The following is a 19,510-nucleotide window of genomic DNA, read 5'->3' on the forward strand; positions in this document are numbered from 1 at the left end:
TACTCATTTCACTTAGCATGATCCTCTCTAGCTCCAACTATATCACTGCAAAATGGCAAGATTCCATTCTTTTCTATGGCTGAGTAATATTCCATTGTAAATATATATGCCACATCTTACATGCACCCCCATGTCTATATCAGCATTAACTACAATAATCAAATTATGGAAACAGTCCAAGTGTCCATGTGCTGATGAATGGTGATGGTAACTAGTTTTTTTTAAATGTACCATTTGGATAGCACCAAAATCAATAAGATACTTAGGTATAAGTGTAAAAATAATATGTACAAAATCTGTATGCTGAAAATATACAACGCTGATGAAAGGATCCAAGATGCCCTAAATATATGAGGAGATATTCTGTTATTGGAAGACTCCACACTGTTTGGGTGTCACCTCTGTCTAAACTCTTCTATAGATTCAGTGTGATTCTAACAAAAACCCAGAGTTTTTTTTTTTTTTTTGTAGAAATTAACAAGTGTATTCTAAAGTTTCAATGAAAAGGAAAAGGATCTAGAATAGTCAAAATAATTTTGAAAAGAAGAAAAAGTTGGAAGATTCTCCCTACCTGATTTAAAGGATTATTGTAAAGGTACAGGGAAAGTATTCTCAGGTATGGCATAAACAAATGCACCAATGGAACAGAAAAGAAATCAGAAATAGATGCATGCATTTATGGTCAACTGAGTTTTGACAAAGTTGCAAAGTGAACCCAGTTGAGAAAGAAGTCTTTTCATTTAAGGATGCTGGAAGAATTGGACAGCTGGATGCAAAGAAAGCTTGATTCACATCTCCACCATATTAAGAACTAAATTAAAAATGCATGTAGCTTTAAGTGGAAAATCCAAAAGTATAAAACGTTTACAAGAAAACAAAGGAAAAAAATTTCTGTGACCTCATGTGAGGGAAAGATGTTTAGCTACAATGCCAAATACATAATCAATCAATACACTTTTTTTAATTGGACTTCATCAAAATTTAAAGCTTCTGCTTCTACAAAGATTCTATTAAGGTGATAGAAAGACAAGCCATTGACTGGTAAAAATTTTTGCAATACTCATATCTAATAAAGGACTAATATGAAGTATATATAAAGACTTCTCAAAAAAGCTTAAGAAAAATCATTATGGCCAAATCATGGCCAAATGATTTGAACAGATACTTCATAAAGGGGTCTAGGTGGAAAATAAGCAAATGGAAATATATAGAACACCATTAGTCATTAAGGAATTGCAAATTAGAACCACTAGCTACATATGAGAATGGTTAATAAGGACAACAATAACCACCGGATAATAAGCAGCACTGGCGAGGATCTAGAGCAACTGAAGCCCTCATATGTTGCTTGTGGGATGTAAAATGGTCCAGTCATCCTGGAAAAGAGCTCATCAGTTTCTTAGAAACCACATGACCTGACAATCCCACTTCTAGGTAATTATTCTAGAGAAGTGGAAACTTAAGTTCCTATAAAACTCCGAATGCAAATGTTTACAGTGGCTTTATACATAATTATGTAAAACTGGAAACAATTCAAAAGTCCTCCAGCTGGTGAATGAATGACATCATCATATGTATTCATCCAATGGCGTTCTACTAAGCAATCAAAAGGAAAGCTACTGATACATGGGTAAATCTCAAATGGATCATTTGAAGTGAAAAAATAAAACCAGATTCAAAAGGCTATGGACAATAGGACTCCATTTCTATGACTTTCTGGAACAGTCCAAACTGATCAATGGTTGCCAGGGACTGGGATGAGGGAATTCTGGGGGTGACAGAACTGTTCTATACTCTCTTGTGGTGGTACTTATACAACTGTGTTCAAATTCACAGAACTGTACACTAAAAGAGTGTATTTTACTGCATGAAAATTGCTATTCAAAAGTAAACATCTCAATCTATAGATTTATCAGATTGATGATTTTTAAAGCGATTACCTACCTTACAGATAGCCAAACCAAGAGTGCAGGAAAATTATGTTTGTTCACAAATGTATTTTGGGGCCATAAAACACTATTTGGCACAATAGTGCTCAATAGATTTCTATTGGATGGATGGAGGGAGGGAGGGATAGAGGGAGGGAGGGAGGGAGGGAGGGATGGAGGGATGGAGGGATGGATGGATGGATGGATGGATGGATGGATGAATAGATGGATGAAGGGGTGGATGGATGGATGGATGGATGGATAGATGGATGGATGACCGGATGGAAGAAAGAATGACAGGTTCTTAGCACAGATACTGGGCACTGGAGCCTCCCTGGCCTGGGTCTGAAGGTTGGCTCTGCTACTTCCTATGGCACAAGGGTCAGCAAACCTCACTAGCCTCTATCACTTCAACAAGAAACATACTAGCATCATCATAAGGGCTCCCAAACCACCCTGTCTGCTCACTGCAGCCTCCTGGAGAAAGGAACTAACATTTGGTGAGCGCCCAGCACTGATCCCCCAGTGCACCCAGCGTCCTCCAGCCAACGCTGCTCTGATAGGGAACCAGGAGCTGTTTAGGGTCCGTTTTCCCCACTAGACTGTGAGCTCCATAAGGTAAGGGAATTCCCAGTCCAAGTTCTGGATCCCCAGTGCTAAGCGGATACCAAATAATCAATCATCTAAATAATAATGATGGCGATAAAAGCAATAAGACGACCAGCTACCAGTTTGTTAGGCATCATGTTATGTACCTTCCAGAGCCAGGCCACAAAGTCTTCACAGACAACTTACAAAGGCAGATTGCTAATCATTTATCCCAATTCTCAGATGAGGAAACTATCAGGTAGCATGGTCTGGCAGCCAACACTTCCTGAGGGCTCACCGTGTCGAGCATTTTATGTGCATTATGTTGGGTCATGAGACTGGCCACTAAGTGGAAGACACCCAAAGTGTCCCATGCTGCGGGCAACATTTCACCTGGGCCCACTCCTGGCTTTCAGCTGGTTCCGCAGCCCCTAAAATGAAATTCAAGACCCTCTTCTTTGGCCTATCCCATGGCTCCCTACCCATCCTGTCTTGTTCTATAAGCTATGAAAGAAATGAAACTGCAAATTTCCCCCAACACACCATGCCACCGCCATTGCCTTCTCTGTGCCTTTGCGCCGCCTGTCGCCCCTGCCTGAAATGGCCTCTATTCATCCTTATCCAACAGGTAAACTCTGAGCACACCCTCAGAGTCTAACTCAGATTGTCACCCTCTCCAGGAATCTGTCTCGACAGTGGCCAGTGAGCCCCCGAAGCCCCGGAGAACATCGCTCACCTCTGAGCCCTTCATCTCCTAAATGTTCTGTAAATATTTGCTGGATGAATGCTCAGCCCTTTATTTCACCACAGATGAATAAACTCTGGTGTCCTGGGCGGCCGCTGGAACATTTCTGACTTCTAATCTGGCACATTTCAGAGAGATTTCTTTTTTCCTCTGATTGTGAATTCCATCTGCTCTTTTAATTAATGAAAATTCACTTCTATGCAAATGCTGCTTCCGGAATCATCTTTCATGTGCAACCTCTGGGAGCTTTACTCATCAGCCTGTTCTCTGAATCTGTGTTTGGAACATTCTGGGAGCTTGTTATTGGGCCTTTGAAGTCACACAAGTGAACAAAATTGACCAGCCGGCAACTTGACCTCAGGAGTTTACAGCCGTGGGAGCTATAGGATTTGAATTTATTAAGAGAGCTCTGCTCCACCCTGTCTTCCCCAATAAACCCCCACCGCTTGGTACTGTCAACTCCCCATGGTGTCTGAGAATGGATCCATTTGGTTGTGCCCGCTAAATCCCATAAAACTCTCTCCGGTTCACGTGTTTATCAGTTTAGGGCTGAAGCACCTCTAGATAGAAGGAAACCAGGAGGAAACCCAAATCCCACGTACACTTGGGACAATAGAGTTTTCTCTTGTCTGAGAAATACAGCTTTATGATGCAGGAACTCTGAGTCAAAAAGCAGCTTGGTATGTGGGAAAAGCGCAGACTTCGGATCCGAACAGACATGGGTTCAAATTCTGGCCCCCTGACTTGCCAGCGGTGTAACTCTGGGCAGGAAATCAACACCCCCTGGGCCTCACCTCATCTATAAAATGGAGAGATGTAGAAACCTCACGTGGATCTTCTGAGGATTAAATGCAACGTGGGGCGCCTGGGTGGCTCAGTCGGTTAAGTGTCCAACTCTTGGTTTCGGCTCAAGCCATGATCTCATGGTCTGTGAGTTTGAGCCCCGTGCCGGGCTCTGCGCTGCCGGTGTGGAGTCTGCTTGGGTTATTCTCTCTCTCCCTGTCTCTGCCTCTCCCCTGCTAGTGCTCACTCTCTCTCAAAATAAATAAATAGAAAATTGCAATGACAAACATGTAGTAGGGTCACAATACATGTTGGTTTTCTTCTCCCTTTTGGCTGTGGGGCCCCTGTGGAGAGTGGCCAGTTGGGTCACCATTGGTCTGCTTTCCCAGAGGCTGGGATCCACGTCAGTAGGCAGCCAGGGAAGGAGGCTGGGGCAGGCCCGGTGGCGTCTCTGAGGAGGTGTGGGACAGTCTGCGATGCTCGGTGGCAGAGCAGAGGCAGAGAAGAAAGGGCTGGTACGATACTGCCTTGCATTTCTCCTGTGGTCTGCAATCTACAGTCCCGGAAATCAGTCTGCTTTTTGGGGAATAGCCTAAAGGAAGTCAGAACTAAGTTACAGGGTTATTGAGGCGGCTCCAAATGGGAGAGGCTTCTCTTTATGTCCTCTCTGTCTCTTCACTGCCCTTCGGGAGATGATGACTCAGCTCCACCTGCTCCTCCCGCAGTGGTGTCCCCTGCGCCTCTTCTGCGTCCTCCCTGGGGGGCCCTGTCACTGCCTTGGCTTTGCCCGATCTCAGTGCTGGCAACTCCCCAGTCCACAGATCCTGCCCACATCACTCCAGAAGCCTGGACGACATTTCCCACAGACATCTCAATTTCAAACTCAATGTCCTGGAAGCCCACGCACCTGTGGGCCTGCTGTGCTCCCCACACAGAGGACACCACCAGAGTCCACTCCGCGTGCGAGACAGAAGCCTGGGAGGCAGACCTAACACCCCTCCCACTCCTGTTCTCCCCCCTGTTCAAGTCAGTGGCCTCCTTGGACAGACTGGCCTCAGCTCTGGAACCTTCTGGAAAGGGATATCACAAAGACCTTCAACAGTGAAAGCTATATTGGTGTAAAGATGTAACCTCCCAAGGGGACTATCCGAAGTGAACAGACTCCCTTGTATGTACGCCTTCTGGTGCTCTCTGCTGACCTGGGTCTGACTCTTGTCACTAACATCTGACTCTCATCACTGACATCTGCCTCAGTGGGTCCCTCAGCCTCTTTCCTCAGCTCTATAATGGGAATGAGTAGTTGTGCCTGTTTGTGACATTAAATAAGGCTGCAGATGGCAAGCACTTTAGCTCAATGGCTGGGCACGTAGCGAATACTTAGAAGGACTATTTTTACCATTATTTGTGGCCAAACTTCATGTATTTAATAAATAAAAGTTGAACGACACACATAGCGAATTCTGGGAGGTGATGACATAGTTTTTGAATCTCTACAGATCGATGCATATAAACTGACAGAACAGATAAACAGCTAAGCCCAAACCCATGAGCAACACTTCTTCCAAAACTAAGTTGTCTCCCTATGAACGTCAAAGTGTAAATGGGTGGAAACAAATGATCAACAGGGACAAGACTTCCATGGTAGTGATTTCTGAACAGAGGGAAACAGAGAATACGATGGGCCAGAGAACAGAGAGCAGCAACACATCCCCACAAGAATTTCCTGGGAGTCCCAGCTGGCCAGTTCGAGAGTAGTGACCAAAGTCGGAAGGAGCTGTCCAGTCCAGTGTCAGGCGAGCGGAGGCGCCCGGGGAGCAGGTCAATCTGGGAACCCAGCTGGAGCTCCCTTCTAGAAGGAGCCCCAAGGAGAAACTGTTGGAAATGGAACCAAAAATGAGCAGGACAGGGGCCCTATAGACAGAAGAAAGAGAAGTTCTGGATCAAAGTAGGGAAGTGGAACAGACCAGGAAGTCCCAGATAGCAAACTGTCTTGAATTTGGACACTTCATGAAAATAACAGAAGACATTCAGTTAGAAAAGCTACCCTTGAGGCACCTGTGGGGCTCAGTCGGCTGAGTGTCTGACTCTTGATATCGGCTCAGGTCATGATCTGAGAGTCATGGGATCAAGCCCTGCATCAGGCTCTATGCTGGGCATGGAGTCTGCTTAAGATTCTGTTTCTCCTCGGCAAACCATGAGAGACTCTTGAATGCTGACAAAAACTGAGGACTGATGGATGTGGGGGTGAGGGGGGGATGGGCATGAAGGAGGGCACTTTGGGGATGAGCACTGAGTGTTATGTAGGAACTAATTTGACAATAAACTATTNAAGGAGGGCACTTTGGGGATGAGCACTGAGTGTTATGTAGGAACTAATTTGACAATAAACTATTTGTAAAAAAAAAAAAAAAAAGAAAAATATAAGAGGAGTGTTCATTAAAGAAGACATAATAAAACATGAAAAAGAATACAAAAAAAATAAATAAATTTATAAAAATCTATTTCTGAGAGAGAGAGAAAGAGAGAGAGAGAGAGAGAGAAAGACAGTGTGAGCAGGGGAGGGTTAGAGAGAGAGGGAGACACAGAATCTGAAACAGGCTCCAGGCTCTGAGCTGTCAACATAGAGCCCAGTGCGGGACTCGAAACCACAGACCAGGAGATCATGACCTGAGCCGAAGTCAGACGCTTAACCGACTGAGCCACCCAGGCCCCCCTATCTTCTCCCACTTCGTAGGTCATCTTTTTGCTTTGTTCATGGTTTCCTTTGCTGTGCAGAAGCTTTTTATTTTTATGTAATTCCAATAGTTTAAAGGCCTGAAAAGGCCTATCTAGAAAAATGTTGCTATGGCCAATGTTTCTTTGTGCTTTCTTCTAGGAGTTTTATGGTTTCAGGTCTCACATTTGGGACTTTGACTCATTTTGAGTTTATTTTTGTGAATGATGTAAGAAAGTGATCCAGTTTTTTCATTCTTTTGCATGTGGCTGTCCAGTTTTCCCAGCACCATTTGTTAAAGAGACTGTCACCTCCTCATTGTGTATTCTTGCCTCCTTTGTCATATATTAATTAACCATGTGTGTGTGTTTATTTCTGGGCTCTCTGTTCTTTCCCTGTGTGATTTCTGTGTCTATTTTTGTGCCAGTACTACACTGTTTTGATGACTACAGCTTTGCAGTATAGCTTGAAATCTGGGACTGTGATATTTCCAGCTTTCGTCTTTTTCAAGAATGCTTTGACTAGTCAGGGGTCTTTTGTCATTCCATTCAAGTTTTAGAATGGTTTCTTCTAGTTCTATAAAAAATGTTACTGGTATTTTGATAGGGATTGCACTGAATCTGTGGATTGCTTTGGGTGGTATGGACATTTTGACAATATTAATTTTTCAATCAGTGAACATGGTATAAGCCACTAAGTTCTGATTTGCATTGTTATACAGTAATCAATAACTAATATAGACATTATATTACTGTTATACAGTAGTCAATAACTAATATAGACATTAAGAACTAATAATTAATATAGACATTAAGAAAACTATATAAGACATGAAAGAACAACATAAATTGGAATTCAGGCAAGAAAAGTCAAGAAAAAAACAGAAATAAAAGGAAAATTATTCAGTAATAAGTATTTCACTAGAAAGCATACCATGCCAATAAACACAACAGATAATCTTTCACAGAAGGAGAAAGAGAAAAATGAGAAAGGTTCTAAACAAATAAAGGAAGAGATACAAAAGATTTGAAAATAATAAATATGGAAGATTTGTAAAGGCCCCACATTCCGATAGTAGGTGTAAGGGAAAACGGCATGCTTACTAAAAATGACACTTCCATCAAAGATCCTAAAGAAAAACAACTTGAAAAAACACATTGGAAAACACTGTGTACCTAAGAATATAGACCCCAAATGACCAACACCAAAGTTATATTTCGGCAACATGACTAGACATTAATAAAAAGGAAAAAATTGTTTTGTTTGTCTGATTTTGTTTGTTTTTCCCAGAAGCAAGGTTTTCCAGCTGGGTAGGAGTCCTTTAGAAATCACAGGAGGAGAAGGTCTTCCAGGCAGGGAAGTCAGCAAAGACAAAAGTGTGAGAATGCCTGGCACCTACTGGGAAAGGATGGGGCCTGGTATGGGGGTGGCGCAGGCGTGGGGATGGTGGTGGGGGTGAAGCACAGAACTCTGAGGTCTCAGGCACTGGGTCTACAACACCCCAAAGGGGCCTGGAACACTCACCCATGTACGGCTTGGTCCCAGCCATGGAGGAAGCCCTTTCCGCTCCTTTCACGATCGTCGCTATGTTGAAGTCCGTGATGTGGACGTGTCCTGGAGACAGAGAAACAGAAACCCCAGTGAACCTCAGCCTTCTCGTCAATAAGGAGATGATTCTTCCAATGTCTCCAGTCTTCTGAGGGGATGAGATGTATCTCCATGCAATCAATGGCCTGCGATTTCCTACCCCTTCCAGAGCTGCAGGGGGCTCTCCGGGCAGTTCTGCAGATGGAGAGGAAAGTGTGCACCTACCCTGAAGGTTCCAGAATTCAGGAATGAGCGGAACTCCAGGTTTCTCACATGTGTCACTTCTGAAAAAATTCCAGAGTTAAGGGAACACAAGAGACTGTTATGTAAACAAAGTGTGGTCTGTCCCCGCAATGGAGGAGCACTCGCAGTAAGAAGGAAGGAGGTACTGGGGCACTTGGGTGAGTAAAGCCTCTCCTCTGGCTAAAGTTCAAAAAAGACACTAATGGTTAAGAGTGGGTTTTTGAAGAATGGGTTGCAAAGGCTTTTGTCCAGATGCTGAGAGATTTTTAAAACCCTGCCCAGCCAGTCACTCAGTCCAGAAGAGTGAGCTGTATACTCAGAGTGGGAATCACAATGTTCATAGTGGCCCAAGACCTTGATGAGCCAATGCAGGGCTCCTGGTAATTCATAGAGGGGAAGGGGGGTGATGGGCATGGAGGAGGGCACTTGTTGGGATGAGTACTGGGTGTTATATGGAAACCAACTTGACAATAGAGATTAAAAGAAAAAAAAAATCCGCTTTGGGAGCTGGGTTTCCCAAGAACAAATGCTTGTGCTACTTTGGTGGACATGGGCTGTTTGTGGCCAGTCCTGTCTGCTGTCTTAACAATTACTGGTCCTGGTACCCCTGGCTTTGGGAGTGGGCCATGTGGCTCCATCTAGAACCAGTCAAACTAACCTTACCCCTCTGCTATGGGATTTAACTCAGGATTAAGCATATGACCTAACCGAGGCTGATGAAAACTGGGGGAGATAATTTTCCAAGGATTTCAAAAAATGAAGACCCTTTGGTCATTTTTTTCAGGAGGTACCTAAAGTGATATTCTGCCTTTGGCCAGTGTGAGGTGGGAATATGACCCCAGAGCTGTAAAAGTTATTTGCTACCGTAATGAAAGGAAGTCTAAAGACAAAGCCTACCCATGGAGGAGGTAGAGCAGCAAGCATAGATAAGAAATGGTGCCAGAGCCTGATCAAACCCTGCCTGAAGCCGCCTTCCACTGGATGTCAGCTATATAAGCGGAAAAAACACTCTTCACTACTTGGGATTGTTTGAGTTCCTCTTTGATCCTTGCCACACACGGCTTGTTGGGCATCGTGGTTGATACAGCCACTTACTAGGAGATCCCGGCAGGTGATTTCACTCTGGAAGCTTCCAGTTGCTCATCCGGTGAGTGGAACTAATATTAGTAAGTACTTTACAGGGTAGAGCAATTAGGGACTGAGAACGTGACATTGAACAATGCCAGAAGACAGGGATGGGATGGGGGGAAGCAAGCCATTGGATCACCAGGGGAAGCCTGTAGCTGGCAGAAGCTGAGACCAGTACAGACTCCTGCTAGGGGCCAGCGAGGGTGCCAGAGAGAGAAGGGGGGACAGGAGCTCAGACGGGGCAGGGCAAGGCAGACTCTGCAAGACTCCAGGGCTGCGGTGACCACAAGTGCCTTTTACTCCAAGTGAGGGGGTTTTGAGAAGGAGCCACATAGCCAACTCAGGTTTGAATGTCACTTTGCTGTGAATGGATATAGACAGGGCCAAGTGCCAAAGTGGGGAGACTGGTAAATAGGGAGCAAAAAATGCAGCGCCTGAAGATAGCCACTGTTATTAGGATCACATAGGAATAGACTTGCTTGGTGCCAAACCTCACGTTAAGCCTTCAAGTACACGTGTCAGGAGGGTACGACTATCCTCATTTTTACAGGAGAGTAACCTTAAGCCCCAGAGGCCAGTGCGCCGTGTATGGTCACACAGCTGATCTGGGAGGAAACTGGACTTTGTGCACAGCCTCGTCCTGGTCCTGGTCGATGAGTGTTTCCCTCTGCCCCACGCTGCCCCCTGCAGACCTGAACCAGACAGCCCTCAGCAGGGCGGGGTGAGGGCTGAGGGGCAGACTTTCTGGGACTCACCCTGAGATTCACACACAGCAGGTGCGACAGACAGACAGCAGATTCCACCTTCTGGTCCCTCCCTCCCCACCCCGAACAGTGCTAATTGATGAGCTCTAACTCCCCACTGAGCTTCCTTTAACAACTGAGTAAAGATGTGGGAAAGTGAAAATTAGTGCCATCCAAGGTCTCCTGTGGGTTCCTTCTCAGGAGAATGGAAATTTACTAGAAAATTTGCAAATATGAACAGAGTTTAGGCTATTTGCTTTCCATAAATTGAAAACATTCAAAACTCAGCAAGAGAAGGAGCTCAAGATGTTGTGTGAGACCCATTAGCACAAGTTTTAATGGCGGCAATAATCAGTAGTCACACTGCGGCCAAGATACCCTCCTTTCTCTGAGAGCACGAAGCTCATACATTTGACACCCCTTGGGATCCTCAGCCCTCTCCCCTGCCTGGCAGACTTCCATTCATTCTTCAAAGCCTGGCCCAAGGCTTTGCATTTACCCTCTGCTTGTATTCTTCCACCAACTGGAAACTCATACCACAGAGGGGGTTATCTCTGACTGTGCCTTGTCTGCTCAGGTTGCTAAAACAGGATATCATAGACTGGGGGCAGGGATTAAACATCAAACATTTATTTCCCACAGTCTGGGGGCTGGAAATCTGAGGTGGGGGTGCCAGCATGGTCGGGTTCTTGGTGACGGCCTTCTTCTTGGTCTGTACAGCAGCTTTCTTGCTGTGTCCTCACATGGTGGACAGAGAAAGCTCTGTCCTCTTCCTATAATGGCACCAATCCCACGATGGTGGCTCCAATCCCATGACGTCACCCAAATCCAGTTACCTTCCAAAGGCCCCAGCTCTGAGGATCATCACGTTGGGGGTTAAGGCTTCAACATACGACTTCTAAGTCAGAGTGGGGGCACAAGCACTCAGTCCATAGCAGATGGATTCAGGACTCTCCCACGACCCTCCTCTCCCCTCCAATGTCACTTCCATCTTACCATCCACCATACTGTATCTGTCACTTTGTCATCTCCTTGAGGCCAGGAATCCTGCCTTATTCATTTCTGCCTCCAGCTCCTTAGCAAAGGCCTGTCCTGGGGAAGGAACTCATCAAGTGTTTGTTGACAGACTGACAGACTGACTGCCCAAATGAGAGACTGAATGAAAGAGACATGGTAAGTTAAATCCTGTTACCTTCCCCCCACCCTTACTGCTTAGAGTGATATTTACAGGAGGTGATGACATTCCATGTCAACTTTTGACTGCTATGTCTGTAGTAATGTCATTTTCTCAGCCTTCCCTCAGATGGTGGGACCAGCCACCCTCTCCATGACTTTTGTAAACACAAGTGCTAGTGTCAGAGCTGGCACTAGGAGTTGTAACCGGGGCTATTTTCTGAGTATAAAAATACATGACAGCCATGTGGCTTTCAAGTCATTTTAAAGTCTCAGTCATTTCTTTATTCATCCGGCAACTGTTTATGGCCTGCATCCTGCCTGTGTGCATCAGGGGAGGGGCTTGAAACCCCAAAGTTACCACCAGTGCCATGACTACCACTTCCCAAGCTGGCCCTGGCACCTTCCCGACATGTTCCAGGGGAAGGCGTCCAAAGTCTTCTTGAAATTTGCTGCATTTTCATGTACCTTCTCCGCAGCTACATTGCATAAACGTCTATTTCTGTTCCACCCTTTGCCTTCCCTTCTCCCCTCTCAGCCCCTATAATGAAGTAGCCCCATGTAGGTATTAACCAAATGTACCCGAGCAATGCATTCACGTCACTGAGACCGACAAACCCACACCTGGGGGATCTGATCAGAGGGGACAGTGAATTCTCTCTAGATCCGTCTTCTGGAGGCCAAGCTTCCATGTGGATTCCTGGGAGTGGGTGTTAAGGCAGTGCCCACCAGGGGGTGCTAGACCAGGAGTGAGGATGGAAGGCAGTCTGTCCACAAGAGGCCATCACTTTCTTTTTTTTTTTTTTTTTTTTTTAACAAATAGTTTATTGTCAAATTAGTTTCTACATAACACTCAGTGCTCATCCCCAAAGTGCCCTCCTTCATGCCCATTCCCCCCTCCCCCCCACATCCATCAGTCCTCAGTTTTTGTCAGCATTCAAGAGTCTCTCATGGTTTGCCTCTCTCCCTTTCCCCCACCATTTCCGCCCTTCTTCTCCCCCTTGGTCCTCTGTCAAGTTCCTCCTAATCCTCCTATACGTGCAAACATATGGTATTTGTCCTTCTCTGCCTGACTTATTTCGCTCAGCATAACACCCTCAAGGTCCATCCATGTTGCTACACATGGCCAGATTTCATTGTTTCTCATTGCCATGTAGTATTCCATGGTATAGATAAACCACATCTTCTTGATCCATTCATCTGTTGATGGACACTTAGGCTCTTTCCATGTTTTAGCTATTGTGGAGAGTGCTGCTATGAACATTGGGGTACATGTGCTCCTATGCCTCAGCATTTCTGTATCCCTTGGGTAAATTCCTAGCAGTGCTATTGCTGGGTCATAAGGGAGTTCTATTGTTAGTTTCCTGAGGAACCTCCACACTGTTTTCCAGAGGGGCTGTACCAGTTTACATTCCCACCAACAGTGTAGGAGGGTGCCCGTTTCTCCACATCCTCGCCAGCATCTAGAGTTCTCTGATTTGCTCATTTTAGCCACTCTGACTGGCGTGAGGTGGTATCTCAGTGTGGTTTTGATTTGTATTTCCCTGATGAGGAGGGATGCTGAGCATCGTTTCATGTGTCTGTTGGCCATCTGGATGTCCTCTTTGGAGAAGTGTCTGTTCATGTCTTCTGCCCATTTCTTCACTGGGTTGTTTGTTTTTCGGGCGTGGAGTTTGGTGAGTTCCTTATAGATTCTGGATATTAACCCTTTATCTGATATGTCATTTGCAACTATCTTTTCCCATTCCGTTGGTTGCCTATTAATTTTCTGGGTTGTTTCCTTGGCTGTGCAGAAGCTTTTAATCTTGATGAGGTCCCAACAGTTTATTTTTGCTCTTGATTCCCTTGCTTTTGGGGATGTGTCAAGTAAGAAGTTGCTGCGGTGGAGGTCAAGGAGGTTGTTTCCTGCTTTCTCCTCTAGGGTGTTGATAGTTTCCTGTCTCACGTTCAGGTCCTTTATCCATTTTGAGTTGATTTTTGTGCATGGTGTGAGAAAATGATCTAGTTTCATTCTTCTGCATGTTGCTGTCCAGTTCTCCCAACACCATCTGTTAAAAAGGCTGTCTTTTTTCCATTGGATATTCTTTCCTGCTTTGTCAAAGATCAGTTGGCTGTATACTTTTGGGTCCACTTCTGAGTTCTCAATTCTGTTCCATTGGTCTATGGGTCTGTTTTTGTGCCAATACCATACTGTCTTGAGGATGACAGCTTTGTAGTAGAGGCTGAAGTCTGGGATGGTGATACCTCCCGTTTTGGTTTTATTTTTCAGTAAGGAGGCCATCACTTTCAGCACTACTCCGTTTCCCTTTCATGAGACTTGAATTTGGAGCAAAGTCTCTTGTGAACATCTGTCTCTTCTTTAGCTGGTTTACAGGGTCTACATCCTGCCTGAGCAGCCCCCCAACCCGGCCCCGCCCCAGGGCAGGCTCTGGTGCTCCTGCTAATCATAACTGTGCTTCTGTGATGTCAGTGTGATATAACGCAGGCCCTGGTCTTCCAGTCGGGACCACACATGCAGCGCACTCTCCCCTCTCTCTTATCTTGACAGAGATCATAGCGCACTTCTTACAGGATGACAGAAGAAAGAAAGGAAGAAAAAGAAACCAAATAAAATCCCAGGCCACAAGCTTATCCAGGCTTCATCTGGCTGACAGCAGCAGGAAGGCTGACTGTTTTGGAGCACGTCAGCTTGAGAAGAAGAAATTTTGGTTTTCTTCTTCTTTGATTTGACCTCCTCCCGTGTCTTGATCATGGGCGGGGATTCAGGGCCATAGAGCCTTCTGTGTGCTCCAGGCCCCACTGTGCATGCAGTGAACAGTTTAAAACAGCTTCCTGGGGTTTCCAGAGTCCCTTGCCGAGATTTGGGGCTCTCTCACCCCCAAACAGTTTCAGTGACTTCCCCTAAGATAGACTGGGACTGTGCAAAGTCTTCCCCAGCATTTGCAGCTTGGTTCATCCGATGCCCTGGGGAATCCACCCTGCCCAAGGCTTCTGTGGAGTGGCTCTCTGCTGTTCTATTTCTTCTTCCTCTCCAGCCACCAGGCTTCTGGGGGGGGGTGGTGTCCCTGCAGCATGGCCAAGGCCCCTTAGACAGTACACTCTCCCTCCACACTCTGGCTGGCATGTGAGTTCATGCAATTACATAGATTAATTACAACGAATATGATTCATAGAGAGGTTTTCATAGCGCTTTTCCAGCTGTGATCTGCTCTGTACGACTCTGTAGGACCAGGCTGGAGACAATCTCCTGACACTTAGCATCTTGACTCCCTCCCTCCCTCCCTCCCTTCTTTCAAACTTTCTTTCCTTATTTCCTTCCTTTCCTTCCTTCCTTCCTTCCTTCCTTCCTTCCTTCCTTCCTTCCTTCCTTCCTTCCTCCTTTCCCTTCATTCTTTTCTTTCTTCCTCCGTTTCTTTCTCTCTTTCACTCTTTTCTTTTTCTCTCTCTTCCTTCTTCCTCTTTCTTTTCTTTTTCTTTCATTTCTTTTCTTTTCCTCTCTCCCTCCTTCCCTCCCTCCCTCCAGCTAACACACAATGTTACATTAGTTTCAGGTGTACAACATAGCAGTTCAAGTGCATACATTGCCCTTTGTTCACCACATTCCACTCCTTTCTTTGCTACTTCCTGTACGCCAAGGGCCAGGGTGGGGGATGGGGACTGCATTTCCTGACTCTCTTGCAGCTCAGGTTCTGGATAAGATTTACGTTCTGCCAGCGAGATGCGCTCAGGAGAGGTTTGGAAGGTGGAAAGAACACAGAGGCCAGCTGTTTGGGGCAATGTCAAAGGATGGACAAGCTGGATAGAGAGGGGTCTTCGCTGGGGCAGGACTTTTGTTAAGGTGGCCTCGTCATTGGTGTGAGCAGCTAGGAACTGACTGTCCAGCCCAAGGTTCTGGAGCCAGAATCCAAGCCCCAGGCAGGCTTGACCCTGAGGCTCCCCACCTCCCTTTTTCACCAAGCTACTTTCTTGTGAAGGCACTGCAGCCCAGACCTGTGTGTGCTCTAGGGATATCCTGCTGGCCAGGGATGGAGCTGCCTTTCCCCCCAGGCCAGGGGATGGCCAGGCCACCGCGTGCCCCCCAGGTCACCCTCCTGGACTCACACCAGGATAGAAGCCTCCCCTCCATACACATGTGCACCCTGAAGCCAGGAGCCCAGCTACATGTGCCTCCAGCCTGGTATCCAACACTGTTCCGGAAACAAGGAGATTAAGAGGATTATTATCAGGCAGAGCAGGAATCTGAACTCAGCGTCAGCAAAGATATAGAAACTCACGATTTTACAAGGAAGGCTCTCACCTCAGTAGATCGTTGGCCCTACCCCACCTCTTCCTCACTGTCCCCCAAGGGAGGTAGAGAGATTATGTGAAGGTCATTTGGGGATGAACAAACTAGACTTACTCAGTTTAGCTCTGCCCAGGCAGGTGCAGGTGTCTCCACTGGTCTTAGATGAACAGTCCCTTACCCCCGTGGGTGGGGAGCTGGGAGGTGAATCTTCCCCTCTTTGGGGTCTTGGAGTAGGAAGCCCCTTTGACTCACAAAGAGTCAAGCTTTTGTCAGCAAAGAAGGTGAGACCTTGGTCCCTATCGGCCACCTCCTTGCTTTAGTTTTCATTTGTTAAAATCCCATACGGGGAAGGTGAGGCTGGGATGTGTCCCCGTCCTCCAAATTCATATGTTGAAGTTCTAACTCTTGTTAGCTCAGAAGGTGACTTTATTTGGGTAGGGTCATCACAGATATAATTGGTTAAGATGAGGTCATGCTGAAACGGTGGGGTGGACCCCTGACCCAGTAGCGTGGCTTAGACACAGACCTGCACCTGCGGAGAATGCCATGTGGAGTTTGGAATTATGCTGCCCCAGCCCAGGGACAGGCAGAAGCTCACGGAGAGAACAGGAATGGACCCGTCTCTGGCGCCTCAGAGGGGACACAGCCCCATCCACACCTTGACCTTGACCTTGGACTCCAGCCTCTAGTAGTAATAGACAATACATTTCTGTTGTTTGAGCCTCCCCATCTGTGGGACGTTGTTACGGCACCTGTAGGAAACTGAGTCAGGGGCTATGTATTGGGGGCTTTCAGAGACTCCTGCGCTGAGGCTTTAGGGCTTTACAACTCTGCCTTGGCATCGGGCTGCACGAGGAACGGCCATTCCCTGCAGCCCCTCCGAAAAGAACCGCATTACCACCTCCCAAGAACGCCCAGAACAGATTTCAACCCCCTCACGCACTCTATCCTGAAATGCTTGGCACTTTGTCTGCATAAGGAGCTGTTGACTCCTCTGACTTGGAAAGCACCCCCTTGCCCCCCGCTTCTTTCTCCACTGATCTAATCCCTGGACCTGAGGCTTCAGAGATGACACACGCCCACCTGTGGCTGCCCTGGCATCTCTCCCTCCAGGGGTGATGGAGAAAGCCTGCAAAGAGTTTTGAGGAGGGAGAAGGGAGAGTCGATGCTCCTGTCCGCTACCATTTTGGGGAGCGCTCCTCACATTTGTCAACAAATATGTCAGGCCATGGAGGGTGGACTCTTAGAGACGAGTTAGGTTAATGATTACTCTACAATGCATCAGTTATTGGGACATTTGAGTACACTGAGGTCAACAGATCAGGAGACAATTGCCATTGAAAAGATAGCTTGTTCTTCGGCGTACCCAAGAGACGGGGGTACACTGTGTCATGGGGGCTGCATGGATGAGCTCAGGGTCGGCCGCAAGGCTGAGAGAGAAGGGTGAAAACGTGGGCAAGGGGCTTGCTGGTGGTTTCTGCGGGAAGGAATAGCGAGGCAGGGCAAGCAGGTTTAGGACTGGCTGACCTGCATGATCTCAGGAGCTCTGGGGTGCAGGGGTCTGGCCCCGGGGTGACTGGGGCAGGTGGATAGTGGCTCTGAGTGTGAAGAAGTCGAGCATCAGAAGTCAGGAGGCAAAGACACGGTTAAGACAACGAGAGAAAAGCAAACCCGCTCCACTGGGGCGCTGCCGTGTGACCCGATGCCGAAGATTGAGGGCAGCTGTGAAAGTGTGGGCTGGGGGGGCTCCTTACGGTCTCCTGCAGCGGAGCGTCCTCACTTGCCCCCACGTGCCCTGTGGACCCCGCTCACACAGCAGGACCCAGCCCGGTCCCTCAGCTTTTGTACAACCCGGCCCCTGCGCTGACCCCAGAACCACCAGCTACCTTACAAATGCCCCCGCATGCCACCTTGTCTGTGGGATGAATCCCATCCGTGGGCGGGGCTCGCCCTCTGCACTTTTTTGGAGAAAAGCCACTGGAGCCCCGTCCTCTGGATCACCTGGCACAGCGGGTGGCCTATGCCAGTGCAAAAAATGAAGGAGTCACTTTCCTGAACTCAGAGGTCAAGGGCTAGAGCAGCAGTGAATGCCGCACAAGGACCCTCAGGGACACCCAGGGTAGAAAGGCAGGGTTTTCTGACGCTTGACTCTTATAAATGTGACACAGGCGTGTGCTTGAGGGTTTTCTGTGCCCCTGTTTCCACTGTGGCCTGGAGAGGCCATGCAGGGCTGGCGGCCAGAGGGGGGGCCAGGAGCGGCAAAGTTGAGTGGCCCAGGAAGGCCAGGATGTACCAGCCGGAAGTAGGCAGCCCTTGGGCACAGCCAACATCACCAGAGCTGCCTGGCTGACCCCACCTGAGCTCAGTCTTAGGATTGAGCCTGTCTGTGAGAGCTTAGCCCATGCAGACCTAGGAGCCGACTAGATGCTTCCTGTTTGTGCATTAAAGTCATGTGGTTATTCATTAGGGAGCATCATTTTCCCGGTAGGAAAGGCTGTACCCCTCCCCTTTCCCTTTGCAACTTTCAGTCCCCATTTCCTTGAGCTCTTTGCACTCAGCCCTAACGTACGCCCGGCACTCCTCCCCACACTCCCCTTCCTCCAACCTCATTTTCCTCCAGATGCCTGTCTGAGAGGATTAAACCCAGTGTAAAGGCTCAGAAAGCACAGGAGACACAGAGAGAGCGGCAAAGCTCGTATGAGAGCCTTAGATTTTGTGTAACCAGCAGAACTTGAACGTTATTAAGAAACTGTGAGTGCATGCATTTCATTGTGTTTATGTTCCACTGTAAACACAGCCAAATGACTTGTTCTCGGAGGAAAAGGGTCGATGAGACCCACAATCAAACTCTTTAAACAGCAACACTAGCACCTGCTTCGTAAACTTTTCTGTAATGCAATTAGCATAAAGTTAGGGGATCTCATGTTCGTTATGGAGACTGTAGCTAGTAACACTCTATTGTATTTTTGAACTCAGTTAAGAAGTAAATCTTAGGGGTGTCTGGGCGGCTCAGATGGATGAGCGTCTGACTTCAGCTCAGGTCATGATCTCACCGCTCATGAGTTCGAGCCCCATGTCAGGCTCTGTACTGACAGCTCAGAGCCTGGAGCCTGCTTCGGATTCTGTGTCTCCCTCTCTCTCTGGCCCTCCCCAGCTCACACACACTCTCTCTCTCTCAAAAATAAATAAACATAAAAAAAAAGAAGGTAAATCTTAAATGTTACCATACATAAAGTAAGATGAAATGATGGATATGCTAGTTAATATGATTGGGCTAATCATTTCAAAATGTATACATACATTAAATCATTATGTTGTACACCTTTATAAAAATCACATTGTACAACCTCAGCATATATAATTTTTATTGGCCAATCACACCTCAATACAGTCAAAGGCAACAATGACTAAGGGGGAATTAAAGCTGATGAGTGGCTCCTAATATAAATCAGGAAAGGGAGGACCATGGCCACAGGCTCTCTGGGGAGAAGCCCTGTGTGTTCTATGGAGAATTCCCTGCTCCTAAATTTCCCTCCTGCACTGCCTGGAAAGGCACTCGTTGAATGTTAAAGTTGGGGGCGGGGCAGGAGTCAT

At 46.9% G+C, this 19,510-nt stretch overlaps 1 protein-coding gene across 1 annotated transcript in view; it reads right to left on the reverse strand.

Annotated features, from left to right (window-relative positions):
* STK32B (serine/threonine kinase 32B) overlaps positions 1–19,510 on the reverse strand; it is a gene marked incomplete at its 5' end in the record, with an annotated part of 114,460 nt that overhangs the window by 46,524 nt on the left and 48,426 nt on the right. Inside the window, one exon of the mRNA XM_039232111.1 lies at positions 8,282–8,371. Within this exon, the coding sequence (XP_039088042.1) occupies positions 8,282–8,371 (90 nt within the window). The remainder of the gene's footprint in view (positions 1–8,281; positions 8,372–19,510) is intronic.

This window comes from Hyaena hyaena, unplaced genomic scaffold (genome assembly GCF_003009895.1).
Source record: "Hyaena hyaena isolate Hyena2069 unplaced genomic scaffold, ASM300989v1 scaffold_63, whole genome shotgun sequence".
Lineage (NCBI taxonomy): Eukaryota > Metazoa > Chordata > Mammalia > Carnivora > Hyaenidae > Hyaena > Hyaena hyaena.